The 10,110-nt window shown below is 29.9% G+C and overlaps 2 protein-coding genes across 2 annotated transcripts in view; one reads left to right on the top strand and one right to left on the bottom strand.

The window, feature by feature from the left end:
* The window catches only part of LOC127288852 (uncharacterized), a 42,330-nt gene that overhangs the window by 7,187 nt on the left and 25,033 nt on the right, over positions 1-10,110 (bottom strand). The gene's annotated exons all lie outside the window — the stretch shown is intronic.
* LOC127288851 (vascular endothelial growth factor receptor 1-like) lies at positions 2,871-10,032 on the top strand. The gene is made up of 21 exons (XM_051316540.1): positions 2,871-3,018; positions 3,287-3,417; positions 3,527-3,674; positions 3,801-3,958; positions 4,117-4,288; positions 4,431-4,554; positions 4,673-4,872; positions 5,077-5,231; positions 5,358-5,496; positions 5,671-5,814; positions 5,958-6,113; positions 6,206-6,342; positions 6,404-6,563; positions 6,762-6,862; positions 6,961-7,111; positions 7,598-7,822; positions 8,316-8,484; positions 8,587-8,701; positions 8,781-9,112; positions 9,174-9,279; positions 9,392-10,032. Exons 4-21 carry the CDS (start codon positions 3,827-3,829, stop codon positions 9,800-9,802), a joined length of 3,129 nt encoding a protein of 1,042 aa, XP_051172497.1. The 5' UTR covers positions 2,871-3,018; positions 3,287-3,417; positions 3,527-3,674; positions 3,801-3,826; the 3' UTR covers positions 9,803-10,032.

The raw sequence follows: 10,110 nt of genomic DNA, 5'->3' as shown, positions 1-10,110 counted from the left end.
GAAGTTCCCTTGGATCTTGCTATTGCGACTCTTGACGATCTTTCTGGTCTATTTATTCTTCGTTCGTGGGAGAATCTTTTTAGACTCCTCAAGAGCCGTGCTGAAGATTTAGCAACCTTCGCTGCTTGCGATATGACTAATGTTCGCCTTATTGCCATACTTTCATCTACATCAGATGCAGTTTGGCTTCTACTGCATTTTGCAAACTTATGATCGACATCAACGCACTTGAAACACGCAGTCGATCTGTCCGTTGCCTTAAAAACTCTTCCAATGTAGCCGTACGCCAGGCACCGGTGGCATCGCACGACCATCACCCTTCTATTATTAAGCAACACATAAAGTCAATCCTTATGCATCTTTCTTTCTCCAACCTGTCCGCCTTCTTTGGGTCGGTGACTACAACCGCGAGCTTCATTCCTCATTGGCTGGGTCCTAGGACCGTCACTTTTCCGGTTTCTGGAGAACTTCCGCCAACACCTGTTGGACCTCTAATTCCTGGGTACGGCAATCCATGTCGCTGATCTCCATTGTGACCTGTCTATCCATGGTGTGTACCTTCCCCATGCTTCCAACCGATTTGGTGACCTCAGCGGTGAATACCAATGTTTTGGTGTCTTCTCCGATTTTGATTAGGAGATCTCCCCTTCTATTAGACCTTGCGCCACAACCTGCTTGTGGCTGACGTTCGGATTCACTTACCGCCGAAGTTTGCTATATACATTGGCATACGTTGTTCCTGTTGCGACTCGGATCATCATTGTAGATCCACTCATCGCTTTCTTCTTACTGGTTTGCTTAAAATCCAGTGTCAGTGACACCTTTGCAATTTTTTAAACAAGAGTTGCCTCTTCTTGCTTTTTCTTCTTCGCCTCGGCGTCAGTCCTCTCCGGACTGCCAGTGCTTTTTCATTGTTTCTGCGCCTCTATGACTAAACGCCAAAGCCGCTTTTCATGGATACGCTCTCTTTTTCTGTTTCGCTCTTCTCGCTTCACCTCCGCATTGCCTTTAACGCTACCAAGATTGCTATCTCCATTATCTGCTGACGCGTGTTTTGTCTTCGCCTCACTGACAAGATCCTGAAGAGTCTTAAGTCCGTCCTTAATAGTCTTGTTGACATTCTTCTGGACTTCGCAAGACCTTACCATCTTGGCGAACTTCTCTTTGATCCTCTAAAGACACTCATCTTTCTCCTGCCTAAATTTTAAACACTTTTCGCGTTCTTCTTCAATTGACTCGTTGTCTAGATCAGAGGGAATCAAACTTCTTTCGCTGCTGGCACTAGAAACGCTTAAAAAGCTTCCTCTTCTACTTCCAAGTCTTTCCAAACGAACTTGGGGAACCTTAAGATTTATGCCCTCATAATCCATCCTTCTTGTGGCATTGAATGCTGCAGTACAAAATATAATAAATACCTTAAAGGAGAATTGAAACAAAGTAAGATAAAAACAATAAACTTTTTAGGTGAACTATTAATCATTCTGGAATATTGTCATCTACACACTTTGCAGAAACACAATAGAAAATAGAAGAAGAATCTGATCTGAATTTGGAGAACTGAAAAATTTTAAACATCAGGTCATTAGAATGAATTACAAAATGATTTACAATCCTTTTAATAATCTACTAATCCAGTAATAGTTTTAAAACCAGAAGGATAATGTTGAAGTTGAAATAGCATATATTTAAAAAGCACTTTTATGTAAATAATGTTTATTTTTTAATTTCTGTTTAAAATTTTATAAAGAAATATTGAAAATATATTTATTTGTTCCATTTCATAATTAATTAATTAGAAAAAAAACTAATTAGAAAGTATCTAATTTTTATCAAAATTAATTTTATATCACAAATGCGTTTGTCGTCGTGCAATTTACAATGTTGTCAGATACTGTTATCTATATGTTAAAACGTAAATCCTCGGACAGTTTTTATTTGATATGGAAGAAATTATATGTCCTTTATATATTGTCCAATTTCGAGCATATTTCACTTGAGTCGCTCCTTATACATTCTAGTAAAAAAAGTCTCATCTTTTGCAAAAGTGGTTTAGTACAAATTACAGAAATTTATTATATTTCAAAGTCAAAAGATTTAAAATGAGACAAACCAGACAAATTGGATTGTTTTTCTTCATCTGTACTTTTCTTTCAGGTGTGTAACACTTAAAAATTAATTTCTTATAATTTGTAATGCGAACATTTGCAAAAACAAGATTATACTTTTCGTAATCATATTTCAAAATTTATCATTCAAAGCTTTGGGAATTAGAAAATCTAAAACATTTTTTACATTTCTGTAACAGGTTTCATAAGTTAGGGAAATAAAACACAGATAGAAATATTTTGTTACAAATTAATACAAGTTAAATCAGTGAATAAATATGATCAAAAGTACTGTATATTAAAAAATAATAAAATCACTTTACAATCTCGTCTTTTATTTTGGGATATCCTGTAAATTATTTTGACGAAGGAAGATAAATGTATAAAAAAAATTCCTAAATATACTGTCCGGAAATTAATAGAAAAAGATAATTATTTTTTATCATTTAAAAAAAATCCTGCTTATCTTAATTAATGAATTAAATTCAATTTAAATAAATAAAGTAAAATTTTTTAAATAATATTTTTTTTCAGGTTCATTGCAAATGTTCCATAGATACTATTCTTATACAAAAGACATTATTGTAAACGAAGGTGAATTATTGGAACTTAATTGTACAGGTAGATTAGGATCAAGTTTCACCAGTTTTCCTCATAATCTTCCAAATGTTAGTAACTGAAATATTATAATAAACAAAAAAGTGCAAATTCTTTCGATTTAGATTAAAAACAATATATTATAATGTATTTTTATAGATATTTACTTCAAATGTAAATATTAAGACATTCTGTGATGATGATGAAAAATGTGTTCAAACGTTAACTCGATTGTCAACAATTACTGGTGACACTGGAAGTTATCATTGTAAAAATGATATAAATTCTTACATTGAGACTTATGTTTACGTAAAATGTATTACTTTTACTGTTTATATGTAATTTATAACTAAAATATTGCTTACAATATTTTTTTTTATTTCAAAAAATACAAACATGACAATTTCAGATTATTAACTTCCCGAAGAATAATTTTCGAATAAACAATTGGTTTTAATGACTACATCTTAATAATTCTCTAAAACAGTTTACTAGTAAACTAAAAGCTCCATGTTTGTATTTATATGGAATAAAAATTGCGTATATTTTAATTAAATTTTTTAAATTAAAATTTTCATTTTTAGCCAATGTTCAATTACTAGTGCCTTATACACAATCAAATATAATATATAGTGATAGAATTTACAAAAGATTAATACCATGTCGTCCTACTTCGCCTGATTATAAAGTCACGATTTCAACTGTTGATAATTCAGTTAGTAATTTAATATAAATAATATAATACAACCTTAGTCATTAAGCCATTCTTGGATGATTTAGTTGCGAGATAATTTTGGTTTAATATTTTTCTATCAATTTTTAAGACAAATGACAAGCTACAATCGACATTCGACCCAAAAGAGGGTTTTGAGATTGTAAATCCTAAAGCGACTGATAGCAAACAATACAAATGTTCAGCAACACGTGAAGATGGATTCACTCAAACAATTGATTTTTATGTAAATGTCACATGTAAGATTTTAACAGTATTATAAATTTAATATAATTTGTTTTTTTTTCCTGTAATTTCATCTTATATATTTTTTATTGGTGTAATGAATAAATTAACATTTTAAGGAGAATTTGTTTCTTATATAGATCCAGATTCAATTAGGTCTTTCAGAATGTCTTCTGTGACACCAAGATACGTGGTTGAGGGTGAAACTGTAAAGATTAATTGTACAGTAAAATGTCTAAATAATAAGCAAATTAGATTACAATGGTATGGGCCACCTAACAAAACTTTAATTCAAAATGTAAGATGAAATATGAATTACAATTTCTTTAAATCATTTTAACATCTTTAAATATTCTGCAAAATTACACAATTTGACGTATCTCTGTGATAGTTTCAAATATCTATTTTGAATATTTCATATATTTTGATAAACAAAAACTGTAAAATTTTTTTTAGGACACAAGAAGACAAGTGAAAATTTATGAACACCCCGAAAAATTGGGTGACATGACGTGTGAAGCACAATTAAAAATTCTAAATTTTACCAATGATGATAGCGGTTGGTATGGTTGTCAAGCAAAATCTATTGGTTCACAAGACTATCAAGCGACAAAAATAGAATTACACAGTAATTATACACAGTACTACAAGAAATATTTTGTTTCGAGCATTTATTCTCCATTGAAATTTTATGACAAATCTGATTTAAAATTCATGTTTAAAATAAACGAAAAATATCCTTCGTATTTAATTTTTCTGCTTGTTTGTAGATCCTCGAAAAACTTTTATTGAATTACATTGTGCCGAACAGAACAGATTTCAAATACTAAACGAGGGTCAATACATATCTTGGATAGTGGACATTAATGCATATCCACAGCCAACATGTCGTTGGTAAGACATTATTCATTATGCGAATAAAATTTTTAAAAAATTTCAACAAAAATTTTGTAATTTAATGCATAAAAGACAGAAATTTTAAAGTTAAATTAAAATTTAATTTATTGTGTAGGATGTACAATTCAGCAAACAGTAAAATGCAGACTTTAAACGAAAAATCTATTAGTTACTTAAGTCTAAAGCAGGATTCACCATTGACATACTCAGAGTTAACAATTCGTTATTTGATGGGATATCATTCTGGCAATTATACATTGGAAGTTTCAAATCAACATGGAAATAAATCAATTACTTTTTCTATTTATGTTATCAGTAAGATTTTTTATTTTTTATTATTTTAATTGCAGAAAAAATTTATTCTTCATTTTTGTTGCACTTTAAAATGAGCAGTTTACGTTACTCATTTTGAGCTCAAATTTTTTCTGCCTTCACTAGTATTTCTGTTGTTGCTTATGTTAAATTTATTATTTATGTAATGAAAATTTTTTTAGAATTAACATAAGAAACATATTTCAGGTAAGCCTATATTTAATATTAAGGCATATGCGCATTATGCTCCAAATCAGTTAGTTGTGATAAGAAATGAAATATCTTCATATCCTGCGTGTAATGTGACCTGGAAATATCTTACTTGTTCTGATAATAATGATTGTTCTGACAATAACACTGTGGTAAGAGAAAATATTAATTCAAATCCATCTTCCCAAAGAAGATTTCTTTAGAAACGAATTTATGACAATTTTCATTGAATTTAAGTCAAAAACAGAGTTGATCCTACCCAAATATTCTGCTTTCAGAAATGGACATTAAGGGAAAAATCACCCATTATGTTTGAGACAATAGTAAAATTTCATGTGGAAATGTCCGGTAATATCACATGCATTGCATGCAATGCAGTCGGTTGTAGAACAATAAGTAAAGAAATATTTGTTTCCGGTGAGTATGAAATAGATAACAGCAATTTTAAAAGAGTAAAATTTAAATCCACAAAATTAAAACATGTTATTTGGAAATAAAAAATTGTATTATTCCAAAAGCTAACCCATTATAGCCTGTAGCCTATAAGTTTGTAGATCCGTATTTAAAATTTTTAAATAAAATTATTTACAGATTACAATAGTGGCATGGGAATAATTTTTCCTGAACATCAATTAACTAATGAAGATGATTTGGAACTAATTTGCTTCGCATCTATTTACAATTACACTAATAATTTAACATGGCTAATTGATGGGCAAAATATCACTGAAAATGGTACGTTTTGTCATATCCTACACTTATAAACAATAAAAGTATTCTTTGATGCAAATATAATTTTTCGTATTATTAAAAACATAGTTTGACAAAATAAAATAATTTTGTAACTATTTTAAAAATTATTTTTATCATTATTACAGACAGTGTGAAATTAACTACTGAAACAACTCAATTTTCACATCGTATAACATTGTCAATAAAAAAATTACTAATATCGCATGCGGCGGAATATACATGTGTCGCAATTGCTAACGATTTCAAAGAATATAAAGAATACTACGTTTTGAATTTAGCTGGTATTTATATGAACTTTTAATTTACTTTTTCGTATTTTTATTAATGCAAATGAGATTTCTAGTTAGTGGATTTTTGTTTAATAATCTTTAAGATCCTGAACCTGCTACAATCGTAGAAACAAACATGAACGGAACAGAAGTAGCTTTTGATTTAAATACTTTGAGGCAAAATATTGAATTAATATGTACTGCTACTGGAATACCTGAACCAACTGTCACTTGGTACAAGGTAATATTTTTTGTCATACATATTATTTCTGCAATACAATAAATAAATTCAATATTACTAGGATCAACATCTGCTGGAAAGCAACAATCAGTATTTTTTTACTGGAAACAAACAGAAACTTAAAATAAAATATCTCGATGAAAAAAGTAGTGGTAAATATGTGTGTCGGGCTAAAAACCGCCTTGCTATAGAAGAAAGGTTTCTTACCTTCATTTCTATAGGTAAGAAAATAAAAACTGCTTGAATTTTTGTTTTTACTGAAAAATTCTCAATGGCTTTAGTTTTGAAGACAAAATATTTGAATTCTTTGAAATTAATTAGGTGGTATAATATTTTATAAAATTAATTCACAAAAGGGCATTTTCAGAAGTCTTAAATGTTTTACTTTATTAAATTAAAAATGTATTTGTTAATTTAAGGGAATAAAGTGTCCGAAACTTGGATTCTTATTAGTAGATTTGTGTTAATCGTTTGCTGTATATTTATAACAACTTATTGTATTATAATTCGACAAAGGAGAGTAAGTTTTCATTATTTTGTTCTATTTCAATATTAATTGAGTTTATAACACTGGAATCGTTTTAGATTAATATGATAAAAACGTACTATTTGATTTAGATAAAGAGACAGAAATTAATAGATGCTGGATTGACTTTTTTTGAAGAGGGAGCTCTGGAATGTTTAAATCCTGAATTAACACTCGAGAATCAAGCAGAGCATCTTCCGTATGATAAAAAATGGGAGTTTCCACATGAAAAACTAGCACTTGGTAAAAATGTAACATTTAGGCTGCAGTCCCATGGCAGCGTTTTGCGTTGCGTTTTGTCACTAGACCCTGAGTGTAAACATAGCAAACATATATCTGCATCTCTTTTACACTCATGGTCTAGTGACAAAACGCAACACAAAACGCTGCCATGGGACTGCTGCCTTAATTAAAAATAAATTCAGTTATGCTTTCACAGAAAATTAAAAGGTATTAAAATAAGCTGCAACGCTTCTTATTTTAATCCATTTTTACTTATTTTAATACCAAAATGGATTAAAATAAGAAAAATTTGATTAAAATAAGAAGCGTTGCAGCTTATTTTAATACATTTTAGTTTTCTGTGTTGAAATTAACAAATACAACTTTACACATTCCACTTCTCACTAATCCACTTTAAATAAATCAGATTGTTACAATAAAGATAAACTATTACAAACAAAGTGTTTTTAACGATTTTCTAAATTTTCTATCATCTAATTATTTTAGGAACACAATTGGGTAGCGGAGCATTTGGTGTTGTTAGAAAAGCCAAAGCGGTGGGAATTATGAAAAATGAAAAGATTACGACTGTTGCTGTAAAAATGATTAAGCGCACATTGGATCCAATGTACATTAAAGCACTAGCTAGCGAACTGAAAATTATGGTTCATCTTGGAAAGCATATCAATATTGTTAACCTCCTCGGTGCTTGTACAAAAAATATTTCTAAACGTCAGTAATTTTCTACATTTCAATTAATTCTATTATTAAAGACAAGATATTAATGGGTAATTCTTGTCAAAAAGACACACCCTCTGCCCAGAATAGATTTACTTTTAAAAAAGCTCTATATGGGTTTAAATTACAGCAAATTAGATCTATTTTTTGATGCTGTATGGCACTTTTTAAATATTAAACATGAGGGACCACAAATGTTAAAGAAAACCTTCAATATTATCGAAAAAAGTAAAATTTCTTTTATCACAAGGTTAAAAGTTTTTTTATATAAAAAATTACCGACATAGAAATCTACATTACCGTCCCCCATATTTAATATTTAAAAATTGTCATACGTCATCAAAAAATAGACAAAATTTGCTGTAATTTAAGTCCATGTAGAGCTTTTTTCAACTAAATCTATTCTGGGCAGAAAGGATGTTTTTCTTTGGACAAAAAATATCCCTAATAATAAGGATTAAAACAAGATAAGATATAAATTTTTTAGATGAACTTTTGATTATTTTGGAATATTGTCATTTTGGGAATCTACACAATTATCTTCTTCGACATAGAGAAGATTTTATTGATCAAATTGATCCAGCTACCGGTAAATTCAATGTTAACATTAAACAGAAATTTCCGTTCGAAACCGATAATTACGTCGAGGCAAACAGGTATACTACTAGATCTGCTGTTGAATTTGTAATTCAAGATTCACATGAAATAATGTTAGCAACAGGAGAATTCAATAAGAAAAATATTTATTCTCAATGCAGAACTAATCATGAGGATGATTACAAAGACGAGATATTCCAATCCATCTGCACGCAGGATTTAACATCTTGGGCTTTTCAAGTTGCACGTGGGATGGAGTATCTTTCTGGACGAAAAGTACATTTTTCTAGAATATGAACGTTAATTTTTTTAAGCAAATTTACACAACTATGTACTGAATTCTTAATGTTATTAGGTGTTACATGGAGATCTTGCGGCACGAAATATTTTATTGACAGAGAATAATATTGTAAAAATTAGTGATTTTGGATTATCCAAGTCAATGTACAAAGACAATAATTATAAAAAGAAAGACGATTTACTTTTGCCAATTAAATGGATGGCGATAGAATCAATTCGCGATAGAGTATTTTCCACTCAGTCGGATGTTTGGTCATTTGGCGTTGTTTTGTGGGAGTTTTTTACGTTGGCACAAACACCTTATTTTAGTATTGATGCAGAAACACAATATCAGAAACTGATTGAAGGATATAGGCTGGAAAAACCTGAATATGCTACAAAAGAAATGTAGGTTTGTTTTACCATATAGTTTTCAAACTCAATTGAAATTTAATAAATTCTTTTCTAGGTATGATATAATACAACAGTGCTGGACAACAAATCCAATTTTACGTCCGTCATTTTCGGAATTAGCTAATTCCATTGGTGACTTTTTAGAAAAAAGTGTGCAACAGGTAAAGATCTTCTGTATCCGCTACTAATCATTTTTATTTTTTCTCCTCTTTCTCGTTCCGCTTCATGTTTTATTTTAATAATTAAATTGTTTTTGGTTTGTGGTATCATTAGTACTACATAGATCTGAACAGACCATACGTAGACTTAAACACAAAGGTTCTAGAGGGAAAAAATGACTATTTAAAGATGATGTCAGCTCCCGATCATACATTACTTTCATCCTCGAATCAAATATACGTCAAAGCTCCCATAATCGGATCAGCAGATAAAGGAGATTTTGCACACAGCAGTTTGACCTCCTCTGATCAGGACGGTTCCAGTAATAGTTGCAATGACAGTCGCACTCAGTTCCGATCTCTTAGTCCAGTTAATGCTAAATCATCTGCTGAATCAGTTACAGAAGAAATGGTTGAGTTCTCAATACTGCAAGAGGATGACGATGATCAACACCTCAAATTAATGAATTTTCATGAACATCATCAAGATTCGTTAAGGACCAATAATTTAGAGGAAGGAAACTAGTAGAAGAATCTAATCTACGAATATTAAAACTTACAAACGCATGTAAAAAGAAATATATACGATTCGAATGAAAATAAATATGAGCGTTTATATTAAGAATAATTGTTATTCTTAAATAAGTTTAAAAAATTGAACCAATTAGTACGTGATGTGTTAAAAAATAACTAAATTGAATAATATCTTATAGAAGAAGATATAAATTTAGAGAACTGAAAAATATTAAACATCAGGTTATTAGGATGAATTACAATATGATTTTAATCCTTTTAATAATTTACTAATCCAGTAATAATTTTAAAACCAGAAGG

The sequence above is a fragment of the Leptopilina boulardi genome, unplaced genomic scaffold (genome assembly GCF_019393585.1).
Source record: "Leptopilina boulardi isolate dan_hultmark-lab unplaced genomic scaffold, ZJU_Lbou_2.1 LbouV2_396, whole genome shotgun sequence".
NCBI classification, from domain to species: domain Eukaryota; kingdom Metazoa; phylum Arthropoda; class Insecta; order Hymenoptera; family Figitidae; genus Leptopilina; species Leptopilina boulardi.
The sequence above is the reverse complement of the archived record's forward strand: the minus strand, read 5'-3'. Positions and strand labels throughout refer to the sequence as shown.

What these genes read in the sequence shown, in the direction of transcription:
- LOC127288851 (XM_051316540.1), top strand. Translation starts at nt 3,827, where the DNA reads ATGTCTTCTGTGACACCAAGATACGTGGTTGAGGGTGAAACTGTAAAG. An exon ending in TAAAGAAATATTTGTTTCCG is followed by an intron (nt 5,497 to 5,670) that starts GTGAGTATGAAA and finishes AATTATTTACAG; the next exon opens with ATTACAATAGTGGCATGGGA. An exon ending in TTATAATTCGACAAAGGAGA is followed by an intron (nt 6,863 to 6,960) that starts GTAAGTTTTCAT and finishes TATTTGATTTAG; the next exon opens with ATAAAGAGACAGAAATTAAT.